This window comes from Drosophila montana, unplaced genomic scaffold (assembly GCF_035044405.1).
Source record: "Drosophila montana isolate Dmon_TW-CO22-7 unplaced genomic scaffold, ASM3504440v1 contig_3848_1, whole genome shotgun sequence".
NCBI lineage: Eukaryota > Metazoa > Arthropoda > Insecta > Diptera > Drosophilidae > Drosophila > Drosophila montana.
In genome coordinates this window covers 4,551,347-4,571,412 of record NW_026998720.1, presented here as the reverse complement: position 1 = coordinate 4,571,412, position 20,066 = coordinate 4,551,347, and the positions used below count along the sequence as shown (strand labels likewise).

General features: G+C 38.0%; 3 protein-coding genes across 5 annotated transcripts in view; 2 read left to right on the top strand and 1 right to left on the bottom strand.

The window, feature by feature from the left end:
* T48 (FU domain-containing protein T48) overlaps positions 1 to 1,698 on the top strand; it is a 50,006-nt gene extending 48,308 nt beyond the window's left edge. The window contains exon 3 of the mRNA XM_064696668.1: positions 219 to 1,698. Within this exon, the coding sequence (XP_064552738.1) occupies positions 219 to 1,216 (998 nt within the window). The 3' untranslated portion in view covers positions 1,217 to 1,698. The remainder of the gene's footprint in view (positions 1 to 218) is intronic.
* A 716-nt stretch (positions 1,699 to 2,414) lies between these two features.
* On the bottom strand, positions 2,415 to 4,487 carry Ets97D (DNA-binding protein Ets97D). The gene is made up of 5 exons (XM_064696667.1): positions 4,328 to 4,487; positions 4,057 to 4,183; positions 3,861 to 3,930; positions 3,085 to 3,808; positions 2,415 to 3,026 (listed from the first exon to the last, which is right to left on the bottom strand). Exons 1-5 carry the CDS (start codon positions 4,389 to 4,391, stop codon positions 2,593 to 2,595), a joined length of 1,419 nt encoding a protein of 472 aa, XP_064552737.1. The 5' UTR covers positions 4,392 to 4,487; the 3' UTR covers positions 2,415 to 2,592.
* Positions 4,488 to 9,465: 4,978 nt separating this feature from the next.
* LOC135438298 (aminopeptidase N) overlaps positions 9,466 to 20,066 on the top strand; it is a 46,461-nt gene continuing 35,860 nt past the window's right edge. For all 3 annotated transcript variants that reach the window (XM_064696572.1, XM_064696570.1, XM_064696571.1), the window contains exon 1: positions 9,466 to 9,626. The gene's annotated coding sequence lies outside the window, so the exon portion shown is untranslated. The remainder of the gene's footprint in view (positions 9,627 to 20,066) is intronic.

The following is a 20,066-nucleotide window of genomic DNA, read 5'->3' as shown; positions in this document are numbered from 1 at the left end:
GTCCAGTGATAATTCTGTAGGATGGGACGACTTAATTTGCAGCCATTTATGTTTGTGGAATTGTCTGTGGGAGCGATGTGACTTTACCCTATGCAAATGAGCAACAATTATGATGTTGATGATGATTGTGAACTAGCGCTAATTGAAAGACCTCCAATTGTGACCCACAGCCTAAGTAACCCAATTTCTCTCTCTCTCTCTCTACCCTCTACTTTCAGGCTGTCCGGCGACGACGAGTTCGCACTGTCTGCGCTGCAACAAGGCGGGCTGCATCAAGTGTCCACTGTACCTGGTAACGGATACCCGACAATGTGTGGAGGAATGCCCCGCGGGCTATCTGGATCAATGGTCCGCACACACAGAGTTCATGGGTCGCGTCTGTGTGCCAACTGGCTACTCTGGACCGCTGATGGCGGCACTAGCGGGTCTCCTGGGCGGCTTTCTGGTGTGCCTCTCGCTGCTGGCCGTCGCCGTGATGCTGGTGCGGCGCAAGCGACGGCGCAAGTCCGTCAAGCAGAAGCTCATCAATGAGAACACCATGGATCGGGCAGATTTCATGCGCCAACTGAACGAGATGCGTCCAAATGCCGAGTATTTTCTGGCCATGCTGAATGACACGCGCCGCCAAATACGCAAGCTCTATTTGTCCGGCGAGGTGGCGGCGGCCAACTCGTACCGGCCCATCGTGCGGGATCTGGCCAAGCTGCTCATCCTGCTAAACAGGCCCATTGAGCTGATACCGACGCAACCGCCGCACGATTGGCCGCGTCTATATGCGTGGTCGGAGCAGGCGCTGGAGCGCTACAAGCCGCAGGTGGGCCAGCTGATTGACTTCTTTCAAGCCAGCCATGCTGGCAGGCCCGATGTGCTCTATGCGGCGCCCGCCAAGAAACAGCCAGGTCACAGCATCTACAGGCAGCAGCATCAGCAGCAGGGTGCGACGACGACGCCCAGTCATAATAAGCTGGGCGGAGATCTGCTGCCAGGTGATCGCAGCAGCAGCGCCTCGGCGCAGCAGAAGCTGCACCTGTTCGGCTCGCTAATTAGCTTGCACGAGTTCGAGGAGCCGCGCGCCTCTGATCCATTTGGCAGCAGCTTCAACACGCTGAAGAGCGGTAATCTCATCACGGATCTCAATGCCAGCTCGCTCTGGCTGGAGGATGAGTTCTACAAACTGGGCTTTCGGCCGCAGGACGAGATCACGACTGAGCTCTAGTTAGGCTGCCTTTTAACGATGTCGGGCAAGAGGAAGAGTATTATCTTAGACACAGCTGGCCACGCTACACGTCACCAAGTGCAGCGCGAATCCAGCCCGGAGTTGAGCACATTCCGTCAGGCCATCAACAAACTGAGACGCACATTTAGACATCGAGTCGCTAAGTGTTTACGTTTAGTTTAGTTTAGTTTAATCTAGCTTAGCTTTAGTTAGTTTATCTAGACTCTAGAGAGCGAACTAGTCATGTAAAATCACAAACACAAAAACAAAAAAATGAAAATGAAAATCGATAAATGAATTTTTTTTAATTTTATGGATTTTACAAAAATCGCAACATGTAACCGAACAATATTCGATATAGTGCCTACCACATAGAAAGCTACATACATATATGATATTTATAGCAATAGCTTATGGAGACGGAGATTATAATGCTTAGTGAAAAACAATCTATAATGAACAATAAAATCAAGTGCCTATAACCATCGAAATGCATTACACTTAATCTGGGCATTAAAGTAACTATTTACTTGATTCGTCTGGAAAAAATGTGATGGTACCCCTTGCAATTTTTCTCAAATCTTTGAATAGGAAATTTTATGAATAGGAATATTTATGGTAAATAAAGTTAAAGTCCATAGAACAGATTGGCATCTAAAATTCTTGATTTTAGAACCGACCCCATTACAGAAAAAATTGTGATGATTGAAATTGCCATTTTTCTCAAATTTTGTCAAATCTTTGAATTGGAATTTTTTAATGCCAATCGAAATTCCTTATCTGCACGAGTCGAGAGAGGTGAATCACTTGAAAATAGGCTTGATATACCCGAGATATTCGTATTTTAAATATTCGAATTAAAACTTTAAATGGATATAAATCGTGTAATCTAGCCCGGTTTCGAAAAGGTTCGCATCTTCGGGCACGTGAAAGTCCATAGAATGGATTGGCATCCATAATTTTTGATTTCAGAACCGAACCATCTTAGCTTATCACTTCAAGTTGCCGACAAATATTACCCAAAAAATCGCTTGGTAAATAGTTTTTTTTTTTAATTTAATGGATTTTACAAAAATCGCAACATACAATCGAACAATATTCGATATAATACCTAAACATATACGATGCCTACTAAATAGATAGTTAGAGTACCTATATATATAATATATATAGCTTATGGAGACGGAGATTATAGTGCTTAGTGAATAACAATATATTATGAACATAATGAACAATAAAATCAAGTGCCTATGACAATTTAAATGCAAAACAGTTAATCTGGCCATTAAACTAACTACTAACAGTTTAAGCCAACGTTATGGCGCCTCGTACTTCCACAGGATGTAGGGCTCTTCCTTGACACCGATATCCGGCTGTCATGTCGCATCGTTGCTGGTTTCCTTGTGCGTCGCCTTCAGATGCTCGGCCCACTTACGCTCGTTGACCAAGCGGGACAGCTCGCTGGCATCGTAGCCTATCAAGAGCTTCAGATCACAGTCAAACTTGTAGGCGAATCGCTTGCCGGACACCTTGGATATCATATCGCCATCATAGTAGTAGCGCAGCGCCCGTGAGAGCTTCTCATAGTTCATGGCGGGCTTGTTTTTTTTTTCACCCCATAGGCGTGCCACTCGATCCGGATCGCTTAGTTTGAACTCGCCCTCGGTGCCCACCCATTCAATAATGTCCGTGTGCTCACTGTCGGTGAGTATCTCGAGCAGAAACTGCCACAGCTGCACCTGGCCATTGTTGCCGGAGCCAATGCTGTTGTTGTGACTTGGACTCTGCGGCGCCGTCGAGCTCTCCGAGGCTGTAAAATGAGGCAGGGGTTTAGTTATGCTTTGGATTTCCTGACATAGGCTACTCACAGTCATTGTCCTTGACGCTCTGCAAGGACTTGCGCATAATGCGCTGCTCCAATGCAGGGTTCGTTAAACCGCCCGCCGGTTTGCTCTGCTTGGGCTTGCGCAGCTCCTCGACCTGTTTGTGCACTACCGACACGAAATTACATTCCTTGAGCAGCTGCAGATGTGTCCAAAACACATTGCCCGGATCACGCGGCAGTTTGCGACTGAATTGCTCGTGCGTCATAGAACATAGTGCCTGGCCCGTGATATGCCATTCATCTATGTTGAGGTCACGCAGCTCAAATTCTTTGACCGCCCACTCGAGCCAGTGCGCAACATGCGCTGGTGTCCATTCGCTGACCGCTTCGGGTATTTTGAGACGTATTTGCTCGCGCTTGAATTTGCTATCCAGCACCCAGTTGAGCACAGGCTTGGCCGCCTCCACATCCACGTCCTTGTCCTCGTCTGTGACCACATCCACATCGTAGGAGTCATCTGCTTTGTGCTTGCGCTTTTTGCTTGCTTTGCTTGGACTATCGCTGGTCGAGCTCTTGCCGCTGCTATTGGTGTCCTGAGCGCTGAGCTGTGCTGCCTCCTCAATGGCCAGGGTAGCCAGCGCCGCCTCCGTGGGCTTGAGCACATCCGCAATGTTGATCTTCTTGCGTATTGTTTGAATTTGTACATTGATCTGCACCAGACCCTCGCCTTTGACGCACTGATCAACCAGGTTCTTGTGCGGCTCCAGCTGCAAATTATTGTCATTAGTTAGGCTCCAAATGTTATATTAAACTTGTTACCTCCTGTGCATCCTGCAGACAGAATGTGTAGTAGTGCAGCTCCACGCCGATCTTTTGCTCCACAAGTTTTCTGCAAGGAAAAACAAAAGTCAGAAGCGGCTTAGCTTAATTGCTTTATTTTAAATCATTTTTTTAGCATGCGTTTCACGCAAAAACAAAAAAACACGACACTTGCTCAAATCTAGCCTGGACTTACTTGAGTGTGCTCAGCGGTTCCCGTATGTCCATGTGCACAATGATAATGTCGTCGGGCTCATTTTCAGCATCGTTCGCATCCTCGTATATGTTGGTCTCCTCGAAGATTTCGCTGGCTATTACTTCTTCTGCAAGGTTTTAGAGTAAATTAGTTAGCTGACAACTGTTGCTGCACGCAGACTTTGTGGACACACTGTAGCTGTGTTGGCCTTACCACGAGCTGTTGGCGCAGGTTGCACGCCAGCTGCAGCGCGCGCCAATTCTTGACTTACCCAGGCCGCCGCCAGCGCTCAGGCGTCTGATTAAGTCTTCTGACAGTTCGTTGTTGCTGTCCATTTGAATTTGTTTATGTTTTTTGGCAGCTTAAAACAAATTGTCTGCAATTTATTTGTAAAGCAACAGCAGAGTGCCCAGATAGTTTAGCTTTCGGTATTTTTAGTACATTTTGGTAATGGCGCTGCCAACTTGTCGTGCTGTAGCAATCAGTTTCGCATAGCTAGCACACTTTGGCGGTTCATTCAAATATTCTAATTTAGATACTAAAAATGTGTGCAAAGATTTTTTAAATTAATTTCAGCACATTAAATATAAAAATTATATGGGTAAGAGTTACAAAATGAATGCCCAGGCTGTCCATAATTTGTGTGCTAAATATACATGCTAATAACAGAAATTTCTTCGTACATACGTTTGGCTTCTTATTTATGTCCACAATCATAGAAGAATTTGCATGCGAAAACTGCGCCAATTAGCCACACACAATGACAATCAACAGAGCTATCAAAAAATATTGTGAAAATTTCGTTTGATCAGCTTAATTGCTGTTGATGTGCGTAGCTAATAAGGAAATTTACGATCACGTCTGACAGGCAAACAATTTGAAGTGATTCACCAGAAAACCAAACCAAGCACTAAAAACTCTTTAACAAATAAATTCAGACTCGCCACATTCATTGATTAACAACCAAATGGCACTCGCAACGCCCACTTTTTGTATATATATATATATATAGATATGGTATGATTGGTTCTCCAAATACGAAGACAATTGCCAATGTTTGTTTTAAAATGCATTGAGGAAGTGCATGGACACCACGACGGTTATGCAAGTGGGTCAGCAGCACCAACTAAAGGCTGATAAAATGCCAGAGAACCTGGTCTACAGCCCATACATACACATATGGTTATATGTACAACTCACCCACTCAATCGAGTCAGAGACAAAGGCCGACAATTGTCTTATCAGCTGATGTCTGTCTGTTGGCAGAGGCTGCCGGACAGGGGACAGGGGGCAGGAGATGGGCGGGCTCTGAAGTTAAACAATTTGTCAGTACTTCAAGTGCAATGCGCACTTGTTACAACAAACGATTTTTCATGTTCCACCTCGAATACATGCCCGCGCCCGAGTTTTGCACTGTATTTAAAGTTAGGCACAGATATTACCTCATTGTTGACTCAGTTGAATTGGCGAATTCCTAGTTAAATTGTTGCCTGGAATGTTATCAAGATAAATGTACATTGAACACTGCTTGTATGTGCTTTAATTAAATATAGTTAGATTTTTGGGGAAAAGGAAATTGTGTTAACAAAATTCCAAATACTTTTGGGCCACTTAATCAAGATAGCGTCGATTTAATCAGCAAAGGGTGACCATATTTGCCCAGTGGTGACTAATATTTGTTGATAAATAATCAGCTCACGTTTGAGCCAACTTTTGAGTTAAGTTTACTTTGTGACTCTTCGCCGTGTCCAAGTTAAGTCATTGTCAATATAGATGCAGACTGCGCCCCATCATTAGTCATAAACTTATTAATTACTATGCAAATTGGCTGAGCTGCTCCAAGACCTCGCCTCACAATGACCTTCACAACACTGTAACGACTGATCGCTATCGAGAAAAGTATGTTTAACTAGACCAAAATGTCTAGGTCATGTTGTCCAGCCAGCCAGCTGCAGTTGTGTTTGTCTGCATTTCGCTGAGCATTAGCCGCAGGGGCTTCTGTAGAACTCGCCCAAAATATTGATATCAATTATGGCCTAAGGCACAATAACAAGTCGCCTGGGAACTGAGACAACTACACAAAAACCATAAAATTATGCGCAGTCATTGTGGCGCCGGCAAACAGCAACAAAACTAAAACATGGCTTATGAGCCAAGAGCCACAGAGAATGTGGCAAAAACAACCCCTTGGAGGCGCCTCCGGATTATTGGGACGCCGCGGCGCGGCGACACAGCGCATTCAACTCGACAACGTCGCGCATCGCGTCACTGAGAATAGTGGAAATTAAATCAATAGGACAACTCCCACATGGCTATGGCCAAGTCCCGAAACTGGAGCAACTAGGCCTACACAGAGAGAAACAAGCAGCAACCGTATACGTGAAGCAGCTACACTCAGCAAAAAACAGAGATTGACCAACCAATAAAAATCAATCAAATTTGAATAACAAATCAAGCATAAATTTTACTCGATGTTTCTCGGTTTAAGAAAGAAATTCTTAATTAAAAATTTTGTTTTTTCAATCCCAGAGATATTGGACTTCTAAAAGACTTTAAATGACAGTCAATCTCGAAATTTCTTAGTTTTAGTGCAAAGTTTTTATTTTAAGAATCATATTTTGGCTCCCAAAGTTTTCAAGTAAAAAGTAGCCCATTTAAGATGTTTATTTTATTCTTATTCGAAGTTCTAGTAATATTTATTTAATACCTTTGCCAAGCGTGTTTTTTCTTATTTTCATAACAATATAGACATAAAATCTGGTTCATACTGAATTTGATATTTTAGAAAGAATTAGACGTAAGATTTAAGGACAAATTGGTTGACCAGAAGTTTTGAGCCCATTGAAAATCTTCTTACGTCTTTGTTAGGCTGTCGAGTTCTGGAAATAAGTTTTTTGTATTTAATTCAAAAGAGTTTTTATTATATTTGTAACAATTTTGATATCAAGTAGATCTTAGATTAAAATAAAATAAATGAAAATATAACATGCTTATACCAGAATTCCGAACCACCCTTTTCTCTGAGTGTTTAAAATAGTATTTGCATTTTGAGCATACAGATAGAAGCCTTGCCTGGTATTTAGGTCGCCAAAGGGCTAGCAGGTTGCTCGACTTAGAGCCTTGCGCCAATTGCAAGGACACTTGAAAGTCGTGGGAGCGAAGGGGGAGGTGGAGCAGGCGAACTGGAGCTGCGTTTCGGCAGCACATAACTCAAATGAAGTTGTGTTTCCGTTTTAGTTTTATTTTTATTTTCACTATTTTACTTTTTCCATTTTCCATTTCATAATTTCTACTAATTAATTGGTTGGGTTTCCTCATTTTCAATGGGCCCCGCTGGCCACGTCGTGCTTTCTGGGTCGCTTCATAAATTATCCAGTTTTTGTAAATCGAATTTTTCGAACTACGCCCGCAACCTTGCTGGGGCAGCTAACGAGGACTCTGCCCCATGTCCTTTTGTTTATTTTATGAGCCACTTTGGGCTGTTTAGATAAAACTTCGAAATTCGTAAAGTTTATTCGATTCGAAATATTGTCGAAATAGAAAGTATTTAGTATATTTAACTTATAGAAAAAAATAAAAAACGTGATTCATTCATTTGTTGCTGACAAATATTGGACTTTAAAAACAAGTCATCCATTCCGTAATTTCCAAAATAATAAATTTAGCTCTCGTTGAGTTTGAGTCATGCTTTGAATGCCATCACCAACTGGACAGGAGTCATGCTTAGAGTAGCGTAAATAATTCAAATTATTCACAAAGTTAGCCATACAAAATCTGGTACTCGTTTATAGCCAACCACGGTGCAGACTTCTTAAATATAATAAATACCCACTCACAACAGGCAACTTTTGTTGTTACATATACATTATCTTTATCTATATCAATTGGCCCTGACCAGTTGAAAAGTTTTTCCAATAAGTTAATTTAAAAATTATATTATATATTTTATATATATTTTTGGTGTAAGTACGTGACTTTATTTTAATTTTTTAAATCGAGCCAATGGAAAATTGAAATTTGAACTTTTTAGGCATTTCTTGAACTTAGAACTTGGTATTGCCAAAACCGTTTGACCCAGTATTTAAATATTCGTGGACTTATTTTAAGGTCAATTCCCTGGAAAAAATTCTGCACACAGAATTTAAGAGCATTTTTTGTTGAATACGTGAGTATTTTTTCAAATTAGCTTTGATTAATAAAATGTACAATTTTTGTACACTCTTTTAAGCAAATTGAGTGCCAATTTAAAAATATTTCTTGGTAAATTGAAAATATGGTGAAAAATGTGAAAAACCACGAAAAACAAAAATATCATTAGATTTACAGGTTTTATAAATATACGTGGAATTCAACTGATGTATTTATAGATAAGGTTTGTTAAAGCAAATTGTTTTTTATTTTTGAAAAAATTATTGTGGTTTTTAACATAATTAATTGAATTTTTTACATAATGATACAAATGCAAGTAAAAATAAAATATAGTTCCAAATGCGGCAAAGACAGATTCGAAAGAAGATCTGGGTTTATTTTATCAAAGGCCAGGCGGACGAACCGAACCCCAAGATATATAATATAATATAATATAATATAATATAATATAATATAATATAATATAATATAATATATTATAATATAATATAATATAATATAATATAATACAATACAATATAATATAATATAATATAATATAATATAATATAATATAATACAATATAATATAATATAATACAATATAATATAATATAATATAATATAATATAATATAATATAATATAATATAATATAATATAATATAATATAATATAATATAATATAATATAATATAATATAATATAATATAATATAATATAATATAATATAATATAATATAATATAATATAATATAATACAATATAATATAATATAACATATAATATAATATAATATAATATAATATAATATAATATAATATAATATAATATAATATAATATAATATAATATAATATAATACAATATAATATAATATAATATAATATAATATAATATAATATAATATAATATAATATAATATAATATAATAAGATTATATATATTTATTGAATATATAGGTATTTTTTAAATTAACTTGACGCTTATTTATATTATATATATACAATTATATATATTGCTAATTTAATTTAATTTATTTACTTATTTTCTTGATCTTGAATTATTGCATTGCATATTTGATAATTGCAAGTTAATTGAACATGTGTGTGTGCGTGTCTGTGCGTACGTCTCTTATCAATCAGCTGCGATGCGTCGCGAATCGACCAATGCTGCTGCTGCTGCCGGCGTCAGCTGCTGGCGCTGCTGCTGCTGCTGCTGCGCTGCTTCAGCGCTCTTCGCTCTCAGCGGGCAGCGTTTCGAAAAACAGTCTGTTCGCGCAACTGAAACGCGAAGGTTGTCGCTGTCGAGTGCGCGCACGTCTCTCGGTCTCACGGTTAGCCGCTGGCGAGTTCTCAGTTTCAAATAGAAAATATATTATAAAAGTTCTTCAGTTTTTGGCCAACTAACTAACGTATGTTTGGGGCCCGCCTACCAAGTCAAAGTACGCAAGCAGCAGCATATTTTTCTTACTACTATTATTATTATTGTTGTTGTATTTGAGCTTGTTATCGCGTTGCGAGTGGGCGCGATATGCGAGTGGGCGTTTCAGACCGTTTAGTACAAAAAGTAGAGAATTTCAAAAACATTTTTTAGCCAAGTGTGTTTTGTCTGCAGGTTGTTGTGTGTTATTCTTGTTGCTGTTGTTGTTGTTCATTCTGGCGGCAATTTGATTTTGATTCTAAATTTGATTTCTTTCATACGCAAAACAGGTAATAACAATAACAATAAAAACAGAAACCCAAAGCAAACGATAAAAACTTAGAAAACAAAAGTGTTTTAAATTAAATGCATGTAAGGCCAGGCAGCAGCAGCAAAAACAACAAATGCAACAACACCAACAACAACAACAACAACGGCAGCAGCTACAACAACATTGAAATATGCTGTGTTTCAATCAATTTGCATTGCTTATTTTATTTAGTGGTTGTTGTAGTTGTTCTTGTTGTTGTTGTTGTTTAATGTCTGATCTCTAATCAAAATCCAAGCGCTCGCAGCCACAGCCAGCCACAGTGAACTGTGGCTAAAGTGTAACCCGTGTTGTTGTTGCTGTTGTTTATTTCGTAAGCTGTATATTTTTCCGCCGTGTTGTTGTTTTTCTTGTAATTAAAATTAGTTTCATTTGAAGCATTTTAAAAAGCCATCGAACATTTCTGTTAAATCAAGTGGAATACTTTTGTGTTTGTTCATTTCCTTACAACTAGGTGAGTTTGGCAATGCTATGGGGCACATTGAGGAGCACTGCTTATAAGTTGTTTTTCTGTGAGTGCTTTTCATATTGATTTTCACATGTGCGCAGTGTGCAGCAACCCGGCTAGCAGCAAATGTCCTTCGCTGGCTGCAACACGCCGGCACCCGGGGGCAGCTGCTGCTGCTGCAGCCACACCAAAAAGCCCAAGGACGCAGCGAGCAGCAGTTGTTGTTGTTGTGGCTGCTGCTGCTGTTGCAGTGTGGTTTGAACTTTCAACCTGCCGAAACAGCTGTGGCAAGTTTTAGCAGGCAACATTTTGCGCCCTTGTATTGATTCGGCAACGCTTTACGGGCAGCTTTTGTTTTCCATTTCAATGGAAGCTCAAGTGCTGTGTGTGTTTGTTGTGTGTTGTGTGTGCCGGCTACCTACTGTATACATGTGTGGGTGTTCGCACCGGCACCCACTTGCAGCCCCAGCAGCTCGCTGCTCTCTCGCGGGACCACTTGTTAGTTGGCCGGCGCAGCGTGGGCTTTGGCCAATAGATACAGGGCGTATACGCAATTACATGCCCGCACACATGCTACATGCAACAAACGGCGTACTGTGATTACCTCAGCGGGGCAAGGCGTCTAAGTGGGTCGTCGTCGTTTGTCTTTGTCTCCACCCCTGCCACCGCCTGCTGTTCGCATTATTCTTAAGCACTTTGCATTAATGCGCGCCTGAACGCCCGCAAATATGCTACAATTTATGCATGAGCCTTTCGTCAATAAATTGTAGCCAGCAAAAATATATAAATAGTATATAATTAAGAATACGTCGTTGTAGTTACGATACTTGAGTTGGAAACAATTTAATTTATAGGAATAAAAATAATGTGGCCTAATTTTAAATATACATACAAGCCAATTATTCTGCAAAAGAAATTTGTATTCTTACTTTTAAGAAATAAATGAAAAGTATATATACATATATATGCAACTTCTATCTATCTGCTGTCAAATATCTGGAATATTGTGATTTTGGTTTTTGGTTAGGATACAACAAAAATTATTAGCCAAAGCATAGTTAACATATGACATCTCTCTTGGAAAGAATGGTTCTTAAAGATATAAGATACTCAAGAAACCCAAGTTTATGTACCTAATCTAAATGATATTTAACTACAATCAGAGATATATTAGGAAAAATAAAATTGGAGGTTAAGAGTATTTCAATCTCAACAATTGATGCATACTACTTATATGATATATTAGATTCTATATAAAAGAAATATACATAAACATTAATAAATTAAATTGATAAATATTATATTCATATAGTTTCATGCCTAAGCTATTCACTGAAGCGTTTCCAGGGTATCACGTAGTTTACATTATAATTAAATTGTCTTTTTTGCGCACTTTTCATTAATTAATCAAATGCTGCCCATCCATGCGACAATCGACTATTTTTATAAATATTATGCAAGCCGCTTCCTACCCCTCCCCCCCCTAAGCGAACACCATTCAACACATAATTTAACAGTAGAGCGACTTTGTCGGGGGGGCTGCTTATCAGATTTCAGGACAGGAACCAAAACATTTGCTCGATTGTAATTTGATAGAATTACACAGATAAGGGCAAACAGCGCACGCCAAAAATTGTGATCGACATAGGAGCATACCCTATTTATGTCTAGCATAGAAGTTCGCCAATGGGGCGTGGCATTGTATTGTTCCAGCTCTTATCTGACTATTCTGATTTGGGCTCTGAGCTCATCGGCGGCTGTAATTTTAGCACAAAAAGGTAAAGGCAAAAATCGTATCGTGTTCCCTGGTCGGTCGAGCCAGCTTATCGGGGAGGTTGGGAAGTCAAACAATCGGGTTTCATTAGCCAACCCTCGCTGTATGTTTACCTACGAGACCTTTTGGGCAACCCCCTCAAATCCCTTACGCTGCACATATCGATTCCACATTTAAGAGCAACTTTTGTTTTCATGTTTTCTTGTGACCTCGTAGAGGGTATTTTAATTTTGTGATGAAAAGTGTAACGCTTGGAACCCATATAGTATATACATTCTTGATCTGTGTCAACAGCCGCATGTCTGATTATCTCATTACAAATTAGTCTCTCTGGTTTTAAGCTATCGTCATATCACTTCACATAGGTCACAAAACGGCCGGATCGAAACCCCTATTATATAAAACTGCCGTAAGAACGTTCAGTCAGAAGTTATGTTACTTCTACTAACAAATTTTTGTATTTCAAGAACTCTCTTTTCCCTCTTAAAGGGCAACATATTATCAACATCAGAATATTATTTAATATATCTCCATAAGAAAAATCGGTTGAAAATTGGATTTTTGTATGGAAAACTTTTTCTGTTTTTTGGGGGATAAATTTCGACCAAACTGCTCCTCTTTATGTCATGTGTATACAAGGGTATTGATTCTTCGGTGTGTCGTTCCTAATTGTTTTGAGCCTTTGGCGCGTGTGCACAATTTATTTTAGTTTAATTGCGCGCTTCGAGCTCTTTATCAATTGTGTCTTTTGCTTGGTTTATCAATTGCTTTTGATTTTATTACCCTTTTATGACTTCACTTCTGCATCTCTCACTCTCTCTCGCTCTCTATCGCTCTCTATAGATATATATGTATATTTCTTCTACTTCCCTGCCCCTTTTTAGCATTTGCATAATTGCATTTACAATTTGGTACGGCATCGCATTTGTGCCACGCCCCCTTTAGAGCGTTTTATATTACCTGCCCCCCTACGAAGTGCTGTTGATTGCAACGTTTTGTGGTTTCCCTTTTTTTTGCGGTTTCACGACATTGCCTTTTTTCATACGGTGAAAGGGGGAGAAAGTATGTGGAATATCCTTTTACTGACTGCCTGAATGGCATAATTGTAATTTTTCCATAAGAGAACACAAATGCGGGAAGCCATAGGAGAACAGACTATGCCAATATTCAATATTTACTTAGGATATTGAGCAGCTAATGTGGGCTCTTGAGAAAAGTGCTTGCAAATAATAAATACATTATTAAATTTACTCTTATTTGTATTTAACGACACGAAGTCCCACACATTCCTTTAAGATACAAATATTGAGTTACAGATAATAAACACACTTTTCGATTAATTCTAAGAAAACTCACTATGTCCAATTTTTTAGGCTAAGGCACCTACAAGTCCAAACCTTTGGAATCCCGACATTCCTCTAAATTTATTAATTTAATAATAGTATAAGATCTCAACTCATACATAGTATTATGAGAATAAACATAACTTTTTTTTTCTTAGAAATATATAAATATATAATAATTTCTGTTGCAATTGGCTGGTTTTGGCTGAGAACTTTGGTATAAAGTCTTTATATACTCAAATTCAAGATATTTTTGAACAATTTTGTTTCCAAAATGTTTTTGATGCGGTTAGTTAATGCGGCCATTAGATACTTTTACTTTTAATTATAAAAAATGAGAAAGCAATACTATAGAATTCAATAACACCCTAACTCATTTTAGATAAATTAATATTGTTGCCAAACAAGATGTCAGCGTACAGCTTAGATACATTAAGTTGAAGAAATACAAATCTTTTTGAAGGTTATTTTATTTAAATGTTAAGAACATAAACAAAGTTAACCCTTTCTACGACTACCCAACTTTGTGTTTGGAATCCCCCAGTCCGCTTAATACCCTCACGCACTTTGGGGCTATAAATTTAATTGCACAATTCATGCAATTGCTGCTATTGCGCTCGGCCTTTATTATTATATCTATCTGTTTACAGTTGGTCGACGCCAGCAAAGAAGCAACAAAGTTGAGTCACTTGATAAGAAATTATGATAATAGGCGAGCGCTCTTTTGCATACGATATACGGTTTATATGTGGGTACAACAGAAATAGATATAGATATAGGAATAGGAACAGAAATAGAAATAGCGAAAAGCAAACAAATGAAATTTTTATGTGCATAGAAACTATTTCAAGTGCAATGTGAGGCAAAAGCAAACACAACACAACCCACATTCACACACACATACACAAACATACACACACACACACACATATAACAGGCACATTTAAAGCTCCCCCCTTCCCCGCCCCTCTGCATTCATAACACTTTTGCAATATGTGGGGAACTGGGGCTCTTCTGTGTGTACGCTGAGGCGTTTGGTGAAATTGTTTTGAAACATTTGACATTCCGTAGTTTTCACCTCTTCATTTAATTAACCGAAAGTGGGCTGTAATCGAAGAAAAGACACCCTGTATGGATAATGCACAATGCATAAAGTAAATACTCGCTTAGAGCTCAAATGATAATATATAAAGAGATATGTAAAAATAATATGATCAATATCATTACCTACTTAAAATACTCTAGACTGAATTTTTTTTTTATACAGGAAATTAAAATATATATTAATAAATGTCAGTCTGGATTGTTTGGTCTTGCTTGTTAGACAAAATATTTAAATGACTTTAAGAAGTATTATCATATACATAAGAATTATAATCCATTATTTCAAAGACTGAATTATAAGAAAACTCCCATAGTAATACTTTATTATTGAAGTTATGAAAACATTTATATTAAGAAAAATCCCTTGTAAACACTTTATTATACAGGGTGTTGAAGTTATGAAAACATTTCTCAGAAAATATACAATAAATATGTATCTCTGTTCGAAAATATATAAAGCTTGTAATAGCACACAATCATCTGATCTTTATGCTCTCCTACATACCATATTTACTAAAAGTAAAAGAAATAAATTTAAATATATATTAACACTTGATTATTCAGGAAATTAAAATTATGAATATGTCTCACAGATCAGATATAATTTTCTTGTTGGGTTATGTAAAGCTTGTAATACAAAGCAACTCTATATATTTATTTTTATTAAGCGTATATACATATTATTTTTGGGAAATGAGTATCAGATCTATATGTTATTCAGTGGTTGGCTACCGTCAAGGTTAACCACGTCGTAAAATTCTCTTATATAAAAAAAAAACACAATTTAGTTTGCCATTAAATAGAAAGCAAATATGTGCGACTGTTTGGTCTAGAAATTGCTTTAATATATTATATAGAACACAATGCAATATTCTACAACGTCAGGTGATAAAAGCAAAAGCAAATCTATTAAGTGATGTGTGTGTGTGTGTGTGTTTATAAATTGCACTGTTTACTTAAGTGAGGCGAGCAACAAATTCAATTAGCCAGCACCAGTTGGCGCATCCACAAAAATAGCATTGGAAAAAGGTGCCAAAATTAAAAAATAAAAATAAAAAAATGAGAAAAAACAACATTCATTCAGATTCAAAAATCGTGTGTCATGTGCTGCACATGATTGATAAGCCGCTGTCCGCTGATAAGACGAGGGCAACCCCGAAAGTTATGCGAAGACATATTTAAATTTTCCCAATTGGGTAAAAGTCAACGATGCATTTGACAGATGACACAACATGGTGAATGTGGCAAATGCAAATGCAGGCCGCAAATGAAGATGAATGGGTGCGAGGCAAAAGTTGAATGTGCGTCATTAAATGAGTGAAATGAATGTGCACATGAATATGAGTATGAATGTGAATTTTAATGTGAATACGAACCACCAGCTGGTGGAGGCAGCCTCAACTGTCAACAGCAGCAATGACAGCTACATTTGGCCGCTGTTAGCAACAGCAGCAACCACCTGCAGCACACACTCACACACACAACACACACACAGCGTAACTAATTTGACTTGACACACAAAATATTTAAGTGACGCCCCCCACCCCCGCTCCCTAACCCACTTGCTCCGCTGGACACGCCTGCCTAAACCGAAGCGTAGCTGATGACGGCTCCCGCGCGCGTTCTGCTACTCTTCAGCTAAACAAACCATGAACCACCCCCAACCACCCCGCGCCCCTTTCTACCAGCCATATCAGCCAACTTCAGCAGCTGCTCGGCAGGTCAAAAGGGCAGCGGCAAATGACAAACATGCAATAGCGTTAAATTTTTATGCGTGTTTAGCAGCAAAGACAAAAAAAAGGAATGGTTTTTGTTTGGCACGCCGAAGATTGAATACCCTGTAGACGTGTGACTTACGTTTATGCAGATGTGTGGGTGGAATAGTGAAGGTCATGATTGCGGGTTTTGGTTAAGATATCTTGAAGAAAAGGATAAGTTGTTCATGCAAAAACTACATTTTTGAACTATATTTTAATAAAGTACCATAATAAAGATGTCCGATGCTAAAAAGATTTTGTTCTTGTGTACTTGTACTTGTTACTTTTTATGAGTACAACAACATAAAAATAAAGTTTGAAAAGTTCCTTTTGCTTTACATACTTTTTTTTAATAAATTGTCTATGCACATATGCGTATTTCCCTGAGGTAAGGAGCATGGCTTTTCACTTATTTAACTTTCGACCAATAATTCCTAGCCGCAAAGCCTAACTTTTGCAAAGTTAAATGACGATAGACAGACAGATGTAGGAACAGGCAGATATGGCTATATCGGTCCGGTTGTTGAGAGTGATCAAGAATATATCCACTTTAAAGCGACTCCTTCTCCTCTTTCTATGCGTTACACATTTCATGACTAAATTAGAGAGAATTGCAGTTGATGGGAGGCAGGTGGTGGGTGGAGGCGTGGCGAGCCGTTGCAGTTGAAGGTGTAACCGCCAGTTGGTCACGCAATGCAAACGAAAATGAAATTATTTTTCTCTTTTACTTGAGATTGTAGCGATATTTTCTGCCTATGGTGTTGGCTGGGTTGGCTGGTTGATAGCTCTGGCCATACCATATAAGGTATGCAGAATGCTTAAGTATACTACACGCTCTCAAGTCGGGGCAGATATGACATCAACCTGCAGCGTTATCTCTTCCGGCAAAGCAATTTATTAGATTGTCCACTTTAAAAACTATATATACTTATGTACATGTAATTACATGCACATAATTTAAAAGATTGCGTTCCTTATCAGCCAGATTCTTGAGATTAAAGTAATGCTAATGTGGCATAATATATATTAGTCACTCAACAGAAATCTCATTATAAAATTATTTAAGTAATTGAAGCCTAAAAACGCAAGTTAGATGAAAGTTATAAAAATAAAGAATATTCTAGGCGGATTAAAAAAAATGATAGAGTAGCACTGAAACAGATTTGAAAACATGACTGCAACTTCAAAGGAAATAAATCAATTAAACGCGGTTTAGCTAAAAACTCCAGAAGCAAAATCTGATAATCAACGTTTTTTATGTCGAATAATAACCAAAGACATAGAAAACTAAGCTTTGCCCTAAAAAAAACTTGCATTTGGATTGACAAAGTATAAATATTAGTAGAGAAATGTGTATATAAGTATCTATGTACCAAATATAGTGTACAGACATTAATAATCGAGAATATTTAAATTTTTTTATATAAAAGGAGATATCTTCCTCCATATGTCTTGGTCTAAGTATAAGTTGATTCGAATCCCTTACCTTATTATAGGTACAAGGTAGGAAAGTTATGTGACATACTTATATGACATCAAAAGTTAATGCAACTCATGCGCAGACAAGAACTTCGGTTGCGACTAACCTTGAAATGATATCGCAGCCGCCAAATTACGTCACCTGACCACGAAAACATAAACAGACAACCCACTGTTCCACTGTCCCACTGTAAAATTGTGCCAGCGATTGGCTGACAACAAATTGTCAAAAAACGGCTTTGAGCCTCGTTAATTGACTTGCCTGATTTCACAAAATTGGAACGCACGCGTCATTTGGCCAACCTTTGCGATAAAATAGCTCGCTGCGCTACATTGGTATACTATATAAATATATATAGATTTTTGATATCAAAACAAATTTAGATGATTTAGCGCGCCTTTGGTAATGCCAATGGCAAGTTGGGCCAACTTTTTATAAGATCAGCCATAAAAATAGCAAAGCAGACAATCCAACAACTAAAAAATAGCAAGAGAAACGCAACAATTTCAAAGAATTTAGATTTCTTTCAAGCAGTTTAATAAATAAACCCAATTAAAAATATTTCATTAACAAATAAACTGAAAATGTGTGAAAGTGTTGATATTACCTAAACGAATTCAACAAAACATAAAGAACACACAGTTAACCCAGGCTGAAGGTCGCATTTTTTTGTTGGCAATTCTGGGAAAACTGCGAAAATGGGCACTTTATTTAACTTATTCGAAAATTTCGCACGCATGATGCCAGCTGCTGTGCTTTGAATAGGTGCTCAATATAAAATGTATTTTAATTTAAGCAGTTTTCAATTTGAATAACGTCTAGGGAAAGCACAAATGGAAATTTGGTCGTGAAGCTTAAGTTCTTGGTAATTGCTTTGTCGGCTTGGACTGCAATTTTCATCACGTCTTTAGGGTTTTATATTATTTTGCCTAACAAGGCGCCGCTGGCCGGAACTCAAATTGTTTATGTCTTTTGAGCTGTTTTATTGTTTTCAAAGTATTCTAAACGTATTCGCCGGCAAAAGTGCGCTGAACTTGACGGCCGACTCATGAAATGCCAAATATATTGATTGAATTAAACTTTTATGAGCAAATATTAAGCACACGCCACGTGCAATGCCCACTTATTGTAGATCTCTTTTATGGCGAGTGTTAAAAGTTGAAATTAAATATTTTTTACTTGAATTTAAGTTTTGCTGGCTGCTATTCATACATTATTATGATTGATGTGTTTTTATTTTTTGGGCGACTACCTCAAGCACAGCGTCAGGTTCTTAAGGCTGACCCACTTTTTGTTATTTACTTTCAATAGATTTATGATTTTTGTTCTTTTTTTTGCTTTCGGAAAAAATGAAGGCGAAAATAAAGCATGCTGTTTTATCTTGTTGCTGACTATACAATATATTATAATGGCGCTGCACAGTAGCTGTCCGCGGTGACAGCTAACGATGACGTCGTCTTCGTCGTCGTCGTCGACCAACAAGCGACATCAAAAACCAGAAAGAACAAAAACTGGCGCTATTAATTTTGACTGCGGCATATACACCTACTCCCCAAGCCCCTCTGTTCGCTTGATCGCTCGCTAGAATTCTATTGTTTTGTTTGGCCTGCTGAACTGACACTCAATTGGGTTTTAGCGGCTGTGTGCCTAATGATCGGCGCTCAAGTTCGCATTGGCGTATACGTTATATACGTATACGTAATGCCGCCCGAGTGAGCTGCTGTTGTCAGTGTGTAGACAGGTTGCAATTAGGTGGGCGTCGAGCGCAGTGACAAAATGGTAATTACCAAGTGCAATAAAATTAGATACATTATTAAATGTTTGCTGCGAGGCTTTAGTAATAAATACAAATTTTTATTTTTAACTAAACATGAAATTTGCTTCAGCTAAAAATGTGTGTTTACGGCTTAACTGCGACTTCCTAACCTTAAGCTTAAGACTTAGACTAAGCGACCTTAAAGCCACGCAAAGAATTTAAAGTGTGCGGCAAGAATTCGGAGATTAAATTTGTTTAAAGAAAAGGCAGCAAAGCAACTAGAAGAAAAATTATCAGTGACTCGTTACTAGATTCGGTGCTTAAGCCTGGTCCTTAACAGCCTTTGACCCCAGTTTGAATCCTCGCCACATACTTCCCAATTTCCTGATGCAACATTTAATATTTTTGAAAGCATCTTTTTAAATTGTTCAAACCCTTGTTCGCAAATATTGTCAGCTGCAACATTTAAATA

Coding starts and splice junctions, on each gene's coding strand:
- Ets97D (XM_064696667.1), bottom strand. CDS start 4,391: ATGGACAGCAACAACGAACTGTCAGAAGACTTAATCAGACGCCTGAGC. Junction 3,931..4,056: donor GAACCGCTGAGCACACTCAA/GTAAGTCCAGGC, acceptor TTTTCCTTGCAG/AAAACTTGTGGAGCAAAAGA. Junction 3,027..3,084: donor GAGCGTCAAGGACAATGACT/GTGAGTAGCCTA, acceptor CTCATTTTACAG/CCTCGGAGAGCTCGACGGCG.